General features: G+C 47.8%; 1 protein-coding gene across 1 annotated transcript in view; it reads left to right on the top strand.

The window, feature by feature from the left end:
• Window positions 1-17,706, top strand: part of CUNH1orf43 (chromosome unknown C1orf43 homolog) — a 22,817-nt gene extending 5,111 nt beyond the window's left edge. Inside the window, exons 6-10 of the mRNA XM_072131804.1 lie at window positions 8,168-8,226; window positions 8,314-9,734; window positions 9,816-9,856; window positions 10,794-10,923; window positions 17,517-17,706. Coding sequence (XP_071987905.1) covers window positions 8,168-8,226; window positions 8,314-8,506 — 252 coding nt within the window. The 3' untranslated portion in view covers window positions 8,507-9,734; window positions 9,816-9,856; window positions 10,794-10,923; window positions 17,517-17,706. The remainder of the gene's footprint in view (window positions 1-8,167; window positions 8,227-8,313; window positions 9,735-9,815; window positions 9,857-10,793; window positions 10,924-17,516) is intronic.
• Window positions 17,707-20,214: the final 2,508 nt, after the last annotated feature.

The following is a 20,214-nucleotide window of genomic DNA, read 5'->3' on the forward strand; positions in this document are numbered from 1 at the left end:
TTGTCCTATTTACATTTACTAATTACACATTAGCTTATATTTTATTGACCCATTTAAATATGCATTACGCTTATTGTGGTATACCCCTTTAAAAGGAGTGTGACCCTACAGACTGCAACCACTGTTGGGTATTGTCCTCACACTGCTGTGCTCTGTGCAGCCAGTGTTATGTATTGTCCCTGGAGAGATGTGTAATCAGACCTCACACTGCTGTGCTCTGTGCTCTCTGCAGCCAGTGTTATGTACTGTCCCTGGAGAGATGTGTAATCATACCTCACACTGCTGTGCTCTGTGCTCTCTGCAGCCAGTGTTATGTATTGTCCCTGGAGAGATGTGTAATCAGACATCACACTGCTGTGCTCTCTGCAGCCAGTGTTATGTATTGTCCCTGGAGAGATGTGTAATCATACCTCACACTGCTGTGCTCTGTGCTCCCTGCAGCCAGTGTTATGTATTGTCCCTGGAGAGATGTGTAATCAGACCTCACACTGCTGTGCTCTCTGCAGCCAGTGTTATGTATTGTCCCTGGAGAGATGTGTAATCAGACCTCACACTGCTGTGCTCTGTGCTCTCTGCAGCCAGTGTTTGGTACTGTCCCTGGAGAGATGTGTAATCATACCTCACACTGCTGTGCTCTATGCTCTCTGCAGCCAGTGCTATGTATTGTCCCTGGAGAGATGTGTAATCAGACCTCACACTGCTGTGCTCTGTGCTCTCTGCAGCCAGTGTTATGTATTGTCCCTGGAGAGAAGTGTAATCAGACCTCACACTGCTGTGCTCCCTGCAGCCAGTGTTATGTATTGTCCCTGGAGAGATGTGTAATCAGACCTCACACTGCTGTACTCTGTGCTCTCTGCAGCCAGTGTTATGTATTGTACCTGGAGAGATGTGTAATCAGACCTCACACTGCTGTGCTCTGTGCTCTGCAGCCAGTGTTATGTATTGTCCCTGGAGAGATGTGTAATCAGACATCACACTGCTGTGCTCTGTGCTCTCTGCAGCCAGTGTTATGTACTGTCCCTGGAGGGATGTGTAATCAGACCTCACACTGCTGTGCTCTGTGCTCTCTGCAGCCAGTGTTATGTACTGTCCCTGGAGAGATGTGTAATCAGACCTCACACTGCTGTGCTCTGTGCTCTCTGCAGCCAGTGTTATGTACTGTCCCTGGAGGGATGTGTAATCAGACATCACACTGCTGTGCTCTGTGCTCTCTGCAGCCAGTCTTTATTATCCCTGGATAGATGTGTAATCAGACCTTCACATCCTCACACTGCTGTGCTCTGTGCTCTCTGCAGCCAGTGTTATGTATTGTCCCTGGAGAGATGTGTAATCAGACCTCACACTGCTGTGCTCTGTGCTCTCTGCAGCCAGTGTTATGTATTGTCCCTGGAGAGATGTGTAATAAGACCTCACACTGCTGTGCTCTCTGGTCTCTGCAGCCAGTGTTATGTACTGTCCCTGGAGAGATGTGTAATCATACCTCACACTGCTGTGCTCCCTGCAGCCAGTGTTATGTATTGTCCCTGGAGAGATGGGTAATCAGGCCTCACACTGCTGTGCTCTGTGCTCTCTGCAGCCAGTGTTATCTATTGTCCTGGAGAGATGTGTAATCAGACCTCACACTGCTGTGCTCTCTGGTCTCTGCAGCCAGTGTTATGTACTGTCCCTGGAGAGATGTGTAATCAGACCTCACACTGCTGTGCTCTGTGCTCTCTGCAGCCAGTGTTATGTATTGTCCCTGGAGAGATGTGTAATCAGACCTCACACTGCTGTGCTCTGTGCTCTCTGCAGCCAGTGTTATGTACTGTCCCTGGAGAGATGTGTAATCAGACCTCACACTGCTGTGCTCTGTGCTCTCTGCAGCCAGTGTTATGTACTGTCCCTGGAGAGATGTGTAATCAGACCTCACACTGCTGTGCTCTGTGCACTCTGCAGCCAGTGTTATGTATTGTCCCTGGAGAGATGTGTAATCAGACCTCACACTGCTGTGCTCTGTGCTCTCTGCAGCCAGTGTTATGTACTGTCCCTGGAGAGATGTGTAATCAGACCTCACACTGCTGTGCTCTGTGCTCTCTGCAGCCAGTGTTATGTACTGTCCCTGGAGAGATGTGTAATCAGACCTCACACTGCTGTGCTCTGTGCTCTCTGCAGCCAGTGTTATGTACTGTCCCTGGAGAGATGTGTAATCAGACCTCACACTGCTGTGCTCTGTGCTCTCTGCAGCCAGTGTTATGTACTGTCCCTGGAGAGATGTGTAATCAGACCTCACACTGCTGTGCTCTGTGCTCTCTGCAGCCAGTGTTATGTACTGTCCCTGGAGGGATGTGTAATCAGACCTCACACTGCTGTGCTCTGTGCTCTCTGCAGCCAGTGTTATGTATTGTCCCTGGAGAGATGTGTAATCAGACCTCACACTGCTGTGCTCTGTGCTCTCTGCAGCCAGTGTTATGTATTGTCCCTGGAGAGATGTGTAATCAGACCTCACACTGCTGTGCTCTCTGCAGCCAGTGTTATGTACTGTCCCTGGAGAGATGTGTAATCAGACCTCACACTGCTGTGCTCTGTGCTCTCTGCAGCCAGTGTTATGTATTGTCCCTGGAGAGATGTGTAATCATACCTCACACTGCTGTGCTCTGTGCTCTCTGCAGCCAGTGTTATGTACTGTCCCTGGAGAGATGTGTAATCAGACCTCACACTGCTGTGCTCTGTGCTCTCTGCAGCCAGTGTTATGTACTGTCCCTGGAGAGATGTGTAATCAGACCTCACACTGCTGTGCTCTGTGCTCTGCAGCCAGTGTTATGTATTGTCCCTGGAGAGATGTGTAATCAGACATCACACTGCTGTGCTCTGTGCTCTCTGCAGCCAGTGTTATGTATTGTACCTGGAGAGATGTGTAATCAGACCTCACACTGCTGTGCTCTGTGCTCTCTGCAGCCAGTGTTATGTATTGTCCCTGGAGAGATGTGTAATCAGACCTCACACTGCTGTGCTCTGTGCTCTCTGCAGCCAGTGTTATGTATTGTCCCTGGAGAGATGTGTACAGTCATGGCCATAAGTTGTGAGAATGACACAATCTCCTCCTGTCACATGATGTGTCTCTGGTCTGTCAGATGTTTATCACATACAGAGATACAAGTGCAATCATATTATGGGGAGCAGAAGCTTTTATTGTCAGGTGGGAGGAGTTACTGCAGCCAGTCAGTATCTGCAGGACCTCTCCTTCTTCTCCAGGACCTCTGCAGTTCTCCCTGGCTGCTCTCACTCACCTCCTGCACCAGATTCCTGCACAATCACTGCTGCATTCTGTCACAATGTGTTGGTTTTGTTTGTCCCCCGTCTCCTGATGATTGACCACAAGTTCTCAATGGGATAAGATCCGGGGAGTTTCCGGGCCATGGACCCAGAATCTCTGTGTTCTGTTCCCGGAGCCATGGACCCAGAATCTCTGTGTTCTGTTCCCGGAGCCATGGACCCAGAATCTCTGTGTTCTGTTCCCGGAGCCATGGACCCAGAATCTCTGTGTTCTGTTCCCGGAGCCATGGACCCAGAATCTCTGTGTTCTGTCCCCGGAGCCATGGACCCAGAATCTCTGTGTTCTGTTCCCGGGCCATGGACCCAGAATCTCTGTGTTCTGTTTCCGGGCCATGGACCCAGAATCTCTGTGTTCTGTTCCCGGAGCCATGGACCCAGAATCTCTGTGTTCTGTTCCCGGGCCATGGACCCAGAATCTCTGTGTTCTGTTCCCGGGCCATGGACCCAGAATCTCTGTGTTCTGTTCCCGGGCCATGGACCCAGAATCTCTGTGTTCTGTTCCCGGGCCATGGACCCAGAATCTCTGTGTTCTGTTCCCGAGCCATGGACCCAGAATCTCTGTGTTCTGTTCCCGGACCATGGACCCAGAATCTCTGTGTTCTGTTCCCGGGCCATGGACCCAGAATCTCTGTGTTCTGTTCCCGAGCCATGGACCCAGAATCTCTGTGTTCTGTTCCCGGACCATGGACCCAGAATCTCTGTGTTCTGTTCCTGGGCCATGGACCCAGAATCTCTGTGTTCTGTTCCCGGAGCCATGGACCCAGAATCTCTGTGTTCTGTTCCCGGGCCATGGACCCAGAATCTCTGTGTTCTGTTCCCGGGCCATGGACCCAGAATCTCTGTGTTCTGTTCCCTGCACCATTTAGTTCTCCCCTTTATGGCCGGGGCTCCATCATGCTGGAGGAGGCTCTGCTCATCACCATCTGCTCCGGGAGGGTCGGGAGAAGCGGCTCCTGGAGGGTCGGGAGAAGCGGCTCCTGGAGGGTCGGGAGAAGCGGCTCCTGGAGGGTCGGGAGAAGCGGCTCCTGGAGGACATTCTGCTCCATTCTTTATCCATGGAGGTGTTTTCAGGCGATCCCCTTGGCTGAGAAGCCGCCCCCCCCCCACATGAATGGCTGCAGGAGCTTTACAGGTGCAGGAGACAGGACTGGGGGCATCGCTCACCTTGTCTCCTCCCAACAATCGGAAAGGGGATTCAACAGAGACAATGACTTTCCCCCAGTCCTCAGCGTCCACTCCCTGCACCTCCTGCAGAATATCCGTCTGTCCCCCAGTCCTCAGCGTCCACTCCCTGCACCTCCTGCAGAATATCCGTCTGTCCCCCAGTCCTCAGCGTCCACTCCCTGCACCTCCTGCACAATATCCGTCTGTCCCCCAGTCCTCAGCGTCCACTCCCTGCACCTCCTGCAGAATATCCGTCTGTCCCCCAGTCCTCAGCGTCCACTCCCTGCACCTCCTGCAGAATATCCGTCTGTCCCCCAGTCCTCAGCGTCCACTCCCTGCACCTCCTGCAGAATATCCGTCTGTCCCCCAGTCCTCAGCGTCCACTCCCTGCACCTCCTGCAGAATATCCGTCTGTCCCCCAGTCCTCAGCGTCCACTCCCTGCACCTCCTGCAGAATATCCGTCTGTCCCCCAGTCCTCAGCGTCCACTCCCTGCACCTCCTGCACAATATCCGTCTGTCCCCCAGTCCTCAGCGTCCACTCCCTGCACCTCCTGCACAATATCCGTCTGTCCCCCAGTCCTCAGCGTCCACTCCCTGCACCTCCTGCACAATATCCGTCTGTCCCCCAGTCCTCAGCGTCCACTCCCTGCACCTCCTGCAGAATATCCGTCTGTCCCCCAGTCCTCAGCGTCCGCTCCCTGCACCTCCTGCAGAATATCAGTCTGTCCCCCAGTCCTCAGCGTCCACTCCCTGCACCTCCTGCAGAATATCCGTCTGTCCCCCAGTCCTCAGCGTCCACTCCCTGCACCTCCTGCAGAATATCCGTCTGTCCCCCAGTCCTCAGCGTCCACTCCCTGCACCTCCTGCAGAATATCCGTCTGTCCCCCAGTCCTCAGCGTCCGCTCCCTGCACCTCCTGCAGAATATCAGTCTGTCCCCCAGTCCTGAGCGTCCACTCCCTGCACCTCCTGCAGAATATCCGTCTGTCCCCCAGTCCTCAGCGTCCGCTCCCTGCACCTCCTGCAGAATATCAGTCTGTCCCCCAGTCCTGAGCGTCCACTCCCTGCACCTCCTGCAGAATATCAGTCTGTCCCCCAGTCCTCAGCGTCCACTCCCTGCACCTCCTGCACAATATCCGTCTGTCCCCCAGTCCTCAGCGTCCACTCCCTGCACCTCCTGCACAATATCCGTCTGTCCCCCAGTCCTCAGCGTCCACTCCCTGCACCTCCTGCAGAATATCCGTCTGTCCCCCAGTCCTCAGCGTCCGCTCCCTGCACCTCCTGCAGAATATCAGTCTGTCCCCCAGTCCTCAGCGTCCACTCCCTGCACCTCCTGCAGAATATCCGTCTGTCCCCCAGTCCTCAGCGTCCACTCCCTGCACCTCCTGCAGAATATCCGTCTGTCCCCCAGTCCTCAGCGTCCACTCCCTGCACCTCCTGCAGAATATCCATCTGTCCCTGATGGTTTCTGGAGAGAAGCGGCTTCTGTGCTGACCTCCTGGACACCAGGCCTTGCTCCAGGAGTCTCCGCAGTGTCACAGTGCGTGCAGTTGCCTCACACCTGCTGCTGCCATTCCTGAGCTCTGCGATGCTGGCAGCCCCATCCCGCAGCAGAGTGAAAAAACTTCCCTAGTGCATGTGGAGAAGCTACAGTTTTGGAAAATAAATCAATGTTTCATAGTCCTGCTGCTACTAATAACATACAGAAACATCTGATTACACATCTCTCCAGGGACAACACATAGCACTGGTTACAGAGCACATCAGTGCAGTCCAGGGAAGCTACAATCCTGGAATATAAATTCATCTATCACAGTCCTGCTACTACGGACAACCAGGGACTGACTCCAACTCCACAAACACATAATAAATTATGACATTTCCTTGTAAATGTTTGTTCTAGACCTGATCTAAGGATTTAGGCCGGGGGTGAGCAAAAGGTATTGGTCTGTGGGCTGCATTGTCACACTGCCCCACTATGAGGGGCTGCACCACTAACCAGCACTCCACAGTACAGCACAAAATACCTCCCCAGAGATTATATGCATCACAGTGCAGCTTCTCCTCTCCTCCTCCCTGTGCCGCACACTGTAGCTTCTCCTCTCCTCCTCCCTGCACCGCACGCTGCAGCTTCTCCTCTCCTCCTCCCTGCACCGCACGCTGCAGCTTCTCCTCTCCTCCCTGCACCGCACGCTGCAGCTTCTCCTCTCCTCCTCCCTGCACCGCACGCTGCAGCTTCTCCTCTCCTCCCTGCACCGCACGCTGCAGCTTCTCCTCTCCTCCTCCCTGCACCGCACACTGCAGCTTCTCCTCTCCTCCCTGCACCGCACGCTGCAGCTTCTCCTCTCCTCCTCCCTGCACCGCACGCTGCAGCTTCTCCTCTCCTCCTCCCTGCACCGCACGCTGCAGCTTCTCCTCTCCTCCTCCCTGCACCGCACGCTGCAGCTTCTCCTCTCCTCCTCCCTGCACCGCACGCTGCAGCTTCTCCTCTCCTCCTCCCTGCACCGCACGCTGCAGCTTCTCCTCTCCTCCTCCCTGCACCGCACGCTGCAGCTTCTCCTCTCCTCCTCCCTGCACCGCACGCTGCAGCTTCTCCTCTCCTCCTCCCTGCACCGCACACTGCAGCTTCTCCTCTCCTCCTCCCTGCACCGCACGCTGCAGCTTCTCCTCTCCTCCCTGCACCGCACGCTGCAGCTTCTCCTCTCCTCCTCCCTGCACCGCACGCTGCAGCTTCTCCTCTCCTCCCTGCACCGCACGCTGCAGCTTCTCCTCTCCTCCTCCCTGCACCGCACACTGCAGCTTCTCCTCTCCTCCCTGCACCGCACGCTGCAGCTTCTCCTCTCCTCCTCCCTGCACCGCACGCTGCAGCTTCTCCTCTCCTCCTCCCTGCACCGCACGCTGCAGCTTCTCCTCTCCTCCTCCCTGCACCGCACGCTGCAGCTTCTCCTCTCCTCCTCCCTGCACCGCACGCTGCAGCTTCTCCTCTCCTCCTCCCTGCACCGCACGCTGCAGCTTCTCCTCTCCTCCTCCCTGCACCGCACGCTGCAGCTTCTCCTCTCCTCCTCCCTGCACCGCACGCTGCAGCTTCTCCTCTCCTCCTCCCTGCACCGCACGCTGCAGCTTCTCCTCTCCTCCTCCCTGCACCGCACACTGCAGCTTCTCCTCTCCTCCTCCCTGCACCGCACGCTGCAGCTTCTCCTCTCCTCCCTGCACCGCACGCTGCAGCTTCTCCTCTCCTCCTCCCTGCACCGCACGCTGCAGCTTCTCCTCTCCTCCTCCCTGCACCGCACGCTGCAGCTTCTCCTCTCCTCCTCCCTGCACCGCACGCTGCAGCTTCTCCTCTCCTCCTCCCTGCACCGCACGCTGCAGCTTCTCCTCTCCTCCTCCCTGCACCGCACGCTGCAGCTTCTCCTCTCCTCTTCCCTGCACCGCACGCTGCAGCTTCTCCTCTCCAACTCCCTGCACCGCACGCTGCAGCTTCTCCTCTCCTCCTCCCTGCACCGCACGCTGAGAATAATGTGGCTGCACTTTATGTACATGCTCAGTAGTGGTAATAGTACAGATGAGAGGAATTAGGTGCTGGGAAGGATTGTTGCATTTATCTCAGCTCTGCCAGGGAGAGCAGGACTGTGGAGTAAGTCCCAGGTCCTGATTGTCTTCCCTGTGTGTGTGACATCCTCCATGTTTTCCAGGTATACGGGAGACCAGAGCACGAGAAGTTCCTGGAGGCGCTGGCGGAGTTATCGGCGTTGTAAGTGATCATGTGATGTGTGTTGTCATGGTGATGGCGGCTGTGCGTTCCGTTCCGTTCCCTCATTCCTCCTTCTTCTTCCTCCAGCATCCAGAACCGGGAGGCAGGAAGGCACCGGCAGTCTGCTGCCAAGGACCTGACCAGCTCCCCAGAGACCTCCGGGACCCCCACCATCCAGGTCACCTACCTGCCCTCCAACCAAAAGAGCAAGAGGCCCAAACACTTCCTGGAGCTGAAGAGCTTCAAGGACAACTACAACACCCTGGAGAGCACCTTGTGAGGGCGCCGCCTGCTGGGGGGACTGGGGAGCGCCCTAGAAATGGGGGAGACTATGGCATTAGGGACCCCAGGGACATGGCGGACGTCATCCCTACACTGGAGCAAGGGGACAAGTCACATGACACTGGCAGGAGTGATACTGTCTCCAGTGCTGGTCTACAGGACTATGGACTCAATGGAAAACTGTATGACACCGGGAACATGGCGGGCGTCATCCCTACACTGGAGCTAGGGGACAAGTCACATGACACTGGCAGGAGTGATACTGTCTCCAGTGCTGGTCTACAGGACTATGGACTCAATGGAAAACTGTATGACACCGGGAACATGGAGGACGTCATCCCTACACTGGAGCTAGGAACATGGCGGACGTCATCCCTACACTGGAGCTAGGAACATGGCGGACGTCATCCCTACACTGGAGCAAGGGGACAAGTCACATGACACTGGCAGGAGTGATACTGTCTCCAGTGCTGGTCTACAGGACTATGAACTCAATGGAAAACTGTATGACACCGGGAACATGGCGGGCGTCATCCCTACACTGGAGCTAGGGGACAAGTCACATGACACTGGCAGGGCTGATACTGTCTCCAGCGCTGGTCTACAGGACTATGGACGCCGAGTGTAACTGTATGACACCGGGAACATGGAGGACGTCATCCCTACACTGGAGCTAGGAACATGGCGGACGTCATCCCTACACTGGAGCTAGGAACATGGCGGACGTCATCCCTACACTGGAGCTGTCAGCGTCTCCAGGACCATGGACGCCGAGTGTAACTGTATGACACCGGGAACATGGAGGACGTCATCCCTACACTGGAGCTAGGAACATGGCGGACGTCATCCCTACACTGGAGCTGTCAGCGTCTCCAGGACCATGGACGCCGAGTGTAACTGTATGACACCTCAGCAAGAGACTGGAGGGGGGGCAGATTTTGGACTGTATCTCATGGATCTGAGCTGAACTCTGCTTGAGCAGCGGCGGCTCCTGTACTTTATAGGATTTGTTCTTTTTGTTTCTAGTTTTTTTGTCAATAAAAAAAAAAACCCCTCAGGAAGTGACATCACGTGTTGGGTGTTTGTTGACGGTTTCCATGGTAACAGTCCTGAGTGCAGAGGATGTGATTACTCTGCAGGGTGTGTGATACTGACTGCTGAAACACTCTGTGCTGCTGTCTGATCTCCCGAGGCTCAGGATGCCGGTGACCAGAAGCCTCACACAGGTAACTAGCCGGACCCTGCACATGAGACCAGTGACTGATCATAGCAGAGGAGTAACATGTCACCCGTTTACTCTGTTCTAGAAAGACGACCTCAGCAGCATCGCACAGGCACAGCAAGAGCGGTAAGAGGTGTACAGTCACCCCTAGGAGTGATAGGAGGACACTGCCCCCTGCTGGTGTGAGGATGTGGGGACAGGGTATACAGCCTACCCCTAGGAGTGATAGGAGGACACTGCCCCCTGCTGGTGTGAGGATGTGGGGACAGGGTATACAGCCTACCCCTAGGAGTGATAGGAGGACACTGCCCCCTGCTGGTGACATGATGTGGGGACAGGGTATACAGCTCACCCCTAGGAGTGATAGGAGGACACTGCCCCCTGCTGGTGTGATGATGTGGGGCCATGGTATAGGACAGTCACCCCTAGGAGTGATAGGAGGACACTGCCCCATGCTGGTGTGATGGTGTGGGGACAGGGTATACAGCCTACCCCTAGGAGTGATAGGAGGACACTGCCCCCTGCTGGTGACATGATGTGGGGACAGGGTATACAGCCTACCCCTAGGAGTGATAGGAGGACACTGCCCCCTGCTGGTGTGAGGATGTGGGGACAGGGTATACAGCCTACCCCTAGGAGTGATAGGAGGACACTGCCCCTGCTGGTGACATGATGTGGGGACAGGGTATACAGCTCACCCCTAGGAGTGATAGGAGGACACTGCCCCCTGCTGGTGACATGATGTGGGGACAGGGTATACAGCTCACCCCTAGGAGTGATAGGAGGACACTGCCCCCTGCTGGTGACATGATGTGGGGACAGGGTATACAGCTCACCCCTAGCAGTGATAGGAGGACACTGCCCCCTGCTGGTGACTTGATGTGGGGACAGGGTATACAGCACACCCCTAGCAGTGATAGGAGGACACTGCCCCCTGCTGGTGACATGATGTGGGGACAGGGTATACAGCCTACCCCTAGGAGTGATAGGAGGACACACTGCCCCCTGCTGGTGTGATGTATTTTTACAATTTTCACGTTGTGATCCTTTCTCTGACCTGCAGGGAGCGCAGTCTCCAGTTTCTAAATGAATGGAAAGAAGATCACGGAGGAGCGAGTGCCTTCCACACACAGAGACGTCTCCACAACCTGAGGATGCAAGAGCTACACATGGCCAACAGAGAACTGATACTGGTGAGGACATATAGCCAATCATACTGGGGTGATCACCACTACAACTGTAATACTGCCCCCTATGTACAAGAAATAACTACTATAATACTGCCCCCTATGTACAAGAATATAACTACTATAATACTGCTCCTATGTACAGGAATATAACTACTATAATACTGCCCCCTATGTACAGGGATATAACTACTATAATACTGCCCCCTATGTACAAGAATATAACTACTATAATACTGCCCCCTATGTACAGGAATATAACTACTATAATACTGCCCCCTATGTACAGGAATATAACTACTATAATACTGCCCCCTATGTACAAGAATATAACTACTATAATACTGCCCCCTATGTACAGGAATATAACTACTATAATACTGCCCCCTATGTACAGGAATATAACTACTATAATACTGCCCCCTATGTACAGGAATATAACTACTATAATACTGCTCCCTATGTACAGGAATATAACTACTATAATACTGCCCCCTATGTACAGGAATATAACTACTATAATACTGCCCCCTATGTACAGGAATATAACTACTATAATACTGCCCCCTATGTACAAGAATATAACTACTATAATACTGCCCCCTATGTACAGGAATATAACTACTATAATACTGCCCCCTATGTACAGGAATATAACTACTATAATACTGCTCCCTATGTACAGGAATATAACTACTATAATACTGCTCCCTATGTACAGGAATATAACTACTATAATACTGCCCCCTATGTACAAGAATATAACTACTATAATACTGCCCCCTATGTACAGGAATATAACTACTATAATACTGCCCCCTATGTACAAGAATATAACTACTATAATACTCCCCCCTATGTACAAGAATATAACTACTATAATACTGCCCCCTATGTACAGGAATATAACTACTATAATACTGCCCCCTATGTACAGGAATATAACTACTATAATACTGCCTCCTATGTACAGGAATATAACTACTATAATACTGCCCCCTATGTACAAGAATATAACTACTATAATACTACCCCCTATGTACAGGAATATAACTACTATAATACTGCCCCCTATGTACAAGAATATAACTACTATAATACTGCCCCCTATGTACAAGAATATAACTACTATAATACTGCCCCCTATGTACAAGAAATAACTACTATAATACTGCCCCCTATGTACAGGAATATAACTACTATAATACTGCCCCTTATGTACAAGAATATAACTACTATAATACTGCCCCTTATGTACAAGAATATAACTACTATAATACTGCCCCCTATGTACAAGAAATAACTACTATAATACTGCCTCCTATGTACAAGAATATAATTACTATAATACTGCCCCCTACGTACAGGAATATAACTACTATAATACTGCCCCCTACGTACAAGAATATAACTACTATAATACTGCCCCCTATGTACAGGAATATAACTACTATAAAACTGCCCCCTATGTACAAGAATATAACTACTATAATACTGCCCCCTATGTACAAGAAATAACTACTATAATACTGCCCCCTATGTACAGGAATATAACTACTATAATACTGCCCCCTATGTACAAGAATATAACTACTATAATACTGCCCCCTATGTACAGGAATATAACTACTATAATACTGCCCCCTATGTACAGGAATACAACTACTATAATACTGCCCCCTATGTACAGGAATATAACTACTATAATACTGCCCTCTATGTACAAGAATATAACTACTATAATACTGCCCCCTATGTACAGGAATATAACTACTATAATACTGCCCCCTATGTACAGGAATACTGCCCCCTATGTACAAGAATATAACTACTATAATACTGCCCCCTATGTACAAGAATATAACTACTATAATACTGCCCCCTATGTACAGGAATATAACTACTATAATACTGCCTCCTATGTACAAGAATATAACTACTATAATACTGCCCCCTATGTACAGGAATATAACTACTATAATACTGCCCCCTATATAATACTGCCCCCTATGTACAGGAATATAACTACTATAATACTGTCCCCTATGTACAAGAATATAACTACTATAATACTGCCCCCTATGTACAGGAATATAACTACTATAATACTGCCCCCTATTTACAGGAATATAACTACTATAATACTGCCCCCTATGTACAGGAATATAACTACTATAATACTGCCTCCTATGTACAGGAATATAACTACTATAATACTGCCCCCTATGTACAGGAATATAACTACTATAATACTGCCCCCTATATAATACTGCCCCCTATGTACAGGAATATAACTACTATAATACTGTCCCCTATGTACAAGAATATAACTACTATAATACTGCCCCCTATGTACAGGAATATAACTACTATAATACTGCCCCCTATGTACAGGAATATAACTACTATAATACTGCCCCCTATGTACAGGGATATAACTACTATAATACTGCCCCCTATATAATACTGCCCCCTATGTACAGGAATATAACTACTATAATACTGTCCCCTATGTACAAGAATATAACTACTATAATACTGCCCCCTATGTACAGGAATATAACTACTATAATACTGCCCCCTATGTACAGGAATATAACTACTATAATACTGCCCCCTATGTACAGGGATATAACTACTATAATACTGCCCCCTATGTACAGGAATATAACTAGTATAATACTGCCCCCTATGTACAGGAATATAACTACTATAATACTGCCTCCTATGTACAGGAATATAACTACTATAATACTGCCCCCTATGTACAAGAATATAACTACTATAATACTGCCCCCTATGTACAAGAATATAACTACTATAATACTGCCTCCTATGTACAGGAATATAACTACTATAATACTGCCCCCTATGTACAAGAATATAACTACTATAATACTGCCTCCTATGTACAGGAATATAACTACTATAATACTGCCCCCTATGTACAAGAATATAACTACTATAATACTGCCTCCTATGTACAGGAATATAACTACTATAATACTGCCCCTATGTACAGGAATATAACTACTATAATACTGCCCCCTATGTACAAGAATATAACTACTATAATACTGCCTCCTATGTACAGGTATATAACTACTATAATACTGCCCCCTATGTACAAGAATATAACTACTATAATACTGCCCCCTATGTACAGGAATATAACTACTATAATACTGCCCCCTATGTACAGGAATATAACTACTATAATACTGCCCCCTATGTACAAGAATATAACTACTATAATACTGCCCCCTATGTACAGGAATATAACTACTATAATACTGCCTCCTATGTACAGGAATATAACTACTATAATACTGCCCCCTATGTACAGGGATATAACTACTATAATACTGCCCCCTATGTACAAGAATATAACTACTATAATACTGCCCCCTATGTACAGCAATATAACTACTATTATACTGCCCCCTATGTACAAGAATATAACTACTATAATACTGTCCCCTATGTACAGGAATATAACTACTATAATACTGCCCCCTATATAATACTGCCCCCTATGTACAGGAATATAACTACTATAATACTGTCCCCTATGTACAAGAATATAACTACTATAATACTGCCCCCTATGTACAGGAATATAACTACTATAATACTGCCCCCTATGTACAGGAATATAACTACTATAATACTGCCCCCTATGTACAGGGATATAACTACTATAATACTGCCCCCTATGTACAGGAATATAACTAGTATAATACTGCCCCCTATGTACAGGAATATAACTACTATAATACTGCCTCCTATGTACAGGAATATAACTACTATAATACTGTCCCCTATGTACAAGAATATAACTACTATAATACTGCCCCCTATGTACAGGAATATAACTACTATAATACTGCCCCCTATGTACAGGAATATAACTAGTATAATACTGCCCTCTATGTACAAGAATATAACTACTATAATACTGCCCCCTATGTACAGGAATATAACTACTATAATACTGCTCCCTATGTACAGGAATATAACTACTATAATACTGCCCCCTATGTACAGGGATATAACTACTATAATACTGCCCCCTATGTACAGGAATATAACTAGTATAATACTGCCCCCTATGTACAGGAATATAACTACTATAATACTGCCTCCTATGTACAGGAATATAACTACTATAATACTGTCCCCTATGTACAAGAATATAACTACTATAATACTGTCCCCTATGTACAAGAATATAACTACTATAATACTGCCCCCTATGTACAGGAATATAACTACTATAATACTGCCCCCTATGTACAGGAATATAACTAGTATAATACTGCCCTCTATGTACAAGAATATAACTACTATAATACTGCCCCCTATGTACAGGATATAACTACTATAATACTGCTCCCTATGTACAGGAATATAACTACTATAATACTGCCTCCTATGTACAGGATATAACTACTATAATACTGCTCCCTATGTACAGGAATATAACTACTATAATACTGCCCCCTATGTACAAGAATATAACTACTATAATACTGCCCCCTATGTACAAGAATATAACTACTATAATACTGCCCCCTATGTACAAGAATAGAACTACTATAATACTGCCCCCTATGTACAGGAATATAACTACTATAATACTGCCCCCTATGTACAAGAATATAACTACTATAATACTGCCTCCTATGTACAGGAATATAACTACTATAATACTGCCTCCTATGTACAAGAATATAACTACTATAATACCGCCCCCTATATACAGGAATATAACTACTATAATACTGCCTCCTATGTACAAGAATATAACTACTATAATACTGCCCCTATGTACAGGAATATAACTACTATAATACTGCCCCCTATGTACAAGAATATAACTACTATAATACTGCCCCCTATGTACAGGAATATAACTACTATAATACTGCCCCCTATGTACAGGAATATAACTACTATAATACTGCCCCTATGTACAGGAATATAACTACTATAATACTGCCCCCTATGTACAAGAATATAACTACTATAATACTGCCCCCTATGTACAGGAATATAACTACTATAATACTGCCCCCTATGTACAGGAATATAACTACTATAATACTGCCCCCTATGTACAAGAATATAACTACTATAATACTGCCCCCTATGTACAGGAATATAACTACTATAATAATGCCCCCTATGTACAGGAATATAACTACTATAATACTGCCCCCTATGTACAAGAATATAACTACTATAATACTGCCCCCTATGTACAAGAATATAACTACTATAATACTGCCCCCTATGTACAAGAATATAACTACTATAATACTGTCCCCTATGTACAGGAATATAACTACTATAATACTGCCCCCTATGTACAGGAATATAACTACTATAATACTGCCTCCTATGTACAGGATATAACTACTATAATACTGCTCCCTATGTACAGGAATATAACTACTATAATACTGCCCCCTATGTACAAGAATATAACTACTATAATACTGCCCCCTATGTACAAGAATATAACTACTATAATACTGCCCCCTATGTACAAGAATAGAACTACTATAATACTGCCCCCTATGTACAGGAATATAACTACTATAATACTGCTCCCTATGTACAGGAATATAACTACTATAATACTGCCCCCTATGTACAGGGATATAACTACTATAATACTGCCCCCTATGTACAGGAATATAACTACTATAATACTGCCCTCTATGTACAAGAATATAACTACTATAATACTGCTCCCTATGTACAAGAATATAACTACTATAATACTGCCCCCTATGTACAAGAATATAACTACTATAATACTGCCCCCTATGTACAAGAATATAACTACTATAATACTGCCCCCTATGTACAAGAATATAACTACTATAATACTGCCCCCTATGTACAGGAATATAACTACTATAATACTGCCCCCTATGTACAGGAATATAACTACTATAATACTGCCCCCTATGTACAGGAATATAACTGCTATAATACTGCCCCCTATGTACAAGAATATAACTACTATAATACTGCCCCCTATGTACAAGAATATAACTACTATAATACTGCCCCCTATGTACAAGAATATAACTACTATAATACTGCCCCCTATGTACAGGAATATAACTACTATAATACTGCCCTCTATGTACAGGAATATAACTACTATAATACTGCCCCCTATGTACAGGAATATAACTACTATAATACTACCCCCTATGTACAGGAATATAACTACTATAATACTGCCCCCTATGTACAAGAATATAACTACTATAATACTGCCCCCTATGTACAAGAATATAACTACTATAATAATGCCCCCTATGTACAAGAATATAACTACTATAATACTGCCCCCTATGTACAAGAATATAACTACTATAATACTGCCACCTATGTACAAGAATATAACTACTATAATACTGCCCCCTATGTACAAGAATATAACTACTATAACACTGCCCCCTATATACAAGAATATAACTACTATAACACTGCCCCCTATGTACAAGAATATAACTACTATAATACTGCCCCCTATGTACAGGGATATAACTACACATGTACACGTCTCTCCTCCGTAGGTCCGCAGAGCTGCGTTGCGACGTCTCCTTGAGGATGAAACCCGCCAGTATAAGGAGGAGCTGAATCTGGTGGGGAAGACGTTCCACCTCCAGCGGCTGTGAGCTCTCCTCCCTCCTCCCTCCTCCCTCCGCTCCTCTCGGTGGTGTTATTTATCCTGCGGTGCCAATAAACCTCCCTAGTCAGTGATAATACCTGCTGTATGTACCTGGCGCTGCTCTGGGTCCTGTGTATGGCAGGACATGGACTGGTCGGGGGTCACTTCCGATTCTGTGTGGATGGAGTTAACCCCACGGGGGACAGATCCTGATTTAGATGAGATAAATGTCTCCTTTATTTCTCCAGAACAAAGAGCCAGTGTCTCCAGAATGCAGATCCCTGAGTGACCAGAAGGGGGCAGTCACCTCCAGTGTATTATCTGCTTATTATGCTAAAGGTTACCTATCATTATACTGTACATTACTGCATCTACTACTCTCTGTTATCAGCCACTACATCCCGGGGAGAGGAGAATGTACAGGGGGATACAATCTATTACTCTCTGTTATCAGCCATTACACCCCGGGGAGAGGAGACTGTACAGGGGGATACAATCTATTACTCTCTATTATCAGCCATTACACCCCGGGGAGAGGAGACTGTACAGGGGGATACAATCTATTACTCTCTGTTATCAGCCATTACACCCCGGGGAGAGGAGACTGTACAGGGGGGATACAATCTATTACTCTCTGTTATCAGCCATTACACCCCGGGGAGAAGAGACTGTACAGGGGGATACAATCTATTACTCTCTGTTATCAGCCATTACACCCCGGGGAGAGGAGACTGTACAGGGGGGATACAATCTATTACTCTCTGTTATCAGCCATTACACCCCGGGGAGAGGAGACTGTACAGGAGGGGATACAATCTATTACTCTCTGTTATCAGCCATTACACCCCGGGGAGAGGAGACTGTACAGGGGGGATACAATCTATTACTCTCTGTTATCAGCCATTACACCCCGGGGAGAGGAGACTGTACAGGGGGGTACAATCTATTACTCTCTATTATCAGCCCTTACATCCCGGGGAGAGGAGACTGTACAGGGGGGATACAATCTATTACTCTCTGTTATCAGCCATTACACCCCGGGGAGAGGAGACTGTACAGGGGGGGATACAATCTATTACTCTCTGTTATCAGCCATTACACCCCGGGGAGAGGAGACTGTACAGGGGGGGGATACAATCTATTACTCTCTGTTATCAACCATTACACCCCGGGGAGAGGAGACTGTACAGGGGGATACAATCTATTACTCTCTGTTATCAGCCATTACATCCCGGGGAGAGGAGACTGTACAGTGGGGATACAATCTATTAGTCTCTGTTATCAGGCAGGATCTGGCCAGATAATTTGCTGTAATCACCAGGCTCCTTGTAAATAAGGGCTAAAAAGGGTTTGACATGTAAATCCCAGGATTTTTGTGGAGCTCAGTCACTCATCCTGTTTAGGGCCTCACTGAGCGACATTTCTGTGGCCTGAAGAGGATGTGCGGACATCACCAGCCCGGAAATGATGAGTGACATCCACAAAGTGGACCCTCTCACATGCAGCACGATTGTCTTGTAGGGTCACAAGGGACCAGTGTGCAACCTCTATCCATGATAAAGTGGCTGATAACAGAGAGTAAAAGATTGTATCCCCCCCTGTACAGTCTCCTCTCCCCGAGATGTAATGGCTGATAACAGAGAGTAATAGATTGTATCCCCCCCCTGTACAGTCTCCTCTCCCCGGAATGTAATGGCTGATAACAGAGAGTAATAGATTGTATCCCCCCCTGTACAGTCTCCTCTCCCCGGGATGTAATGGCTGATAACAGAGAGTAATAGATTGTATCCCCCCCCTGTACAGTCTCCTCTCCCCGGGTGTAATGGCTGATAACAGAGAGTAATAGATTGTATCCCCCTGTACAGTCTCCTCTCCCCGGGGTGTAATGGCTGATAACAGAGAGTAATAGATTGTATCCCCCCCCTGTACAGTCTCCTCTCCCCGGGATGTAATGGCTGATAACAGAGAGTAATAGATTGTATCCCCCCTGTACAGTCTCCTCTCCCCGGGGTGTAATGGCTGATAACAGAGAGTAATAGATTGTATCCCCCCTGTACAGTCTCCTCTCCCCGGGATGTAATGGCTGATAACAGAGAGTAATAGATTGTATCCCCCCTGTACAGTCTCCTCTCCCCGGGATGTAATGGCTGATAACAGAGAGTAATAGATTGTATCCCCCCTGTACAGTCTCCTCTCCCCGGGTGTAATGGCTGATAACAGAGAGTAATAGATTGTATCCCCCCTGTACAGTCTCTTCTCCCCGGGATGTAATGGCTGATAACAGAGAGTAATAGATTGTATCCCCCCCTGTACAGTCTCCTCTCCCCGGGGTGTAATGGCTGATAACAGAGAGTAATAGATTGTATCCCTCCCTGTACAGTCTCCTCTCCCCGGGATGTAATGGCTGATAACAGAGAGTAATAGATTGTATCCCCCCCTGTACAGTCTCCTCTCCCCGGGGTGTAATGGCTGATAACAGAGAGTAATAGATTGTATCCCCCCTGTACAGTCTCCTCTCCCCAGGGTGTAATGGCTGATAACAGAGAGTAATAGATTGTATCCCCCCTGTACAGTCTCCTCTCCCCGGGATGTAATGGCTGATA

This window comes from Engystomops pustulosus, unplaced genomic scaffold (genome assembly GCF_040894005.1).
Source record: "Engystomops pustulosus unplaced genomic scaffold, aEngPut4.maternal MAT_SCAFFOLD_143, whole genome shotgun sequence".
Taxonomy (NCBI): Eukaryota; Metazoa; Chordata; class Amphibia; order Anura; family Leptodactylidae; genus Engystomops; species Engystomops pustulosus.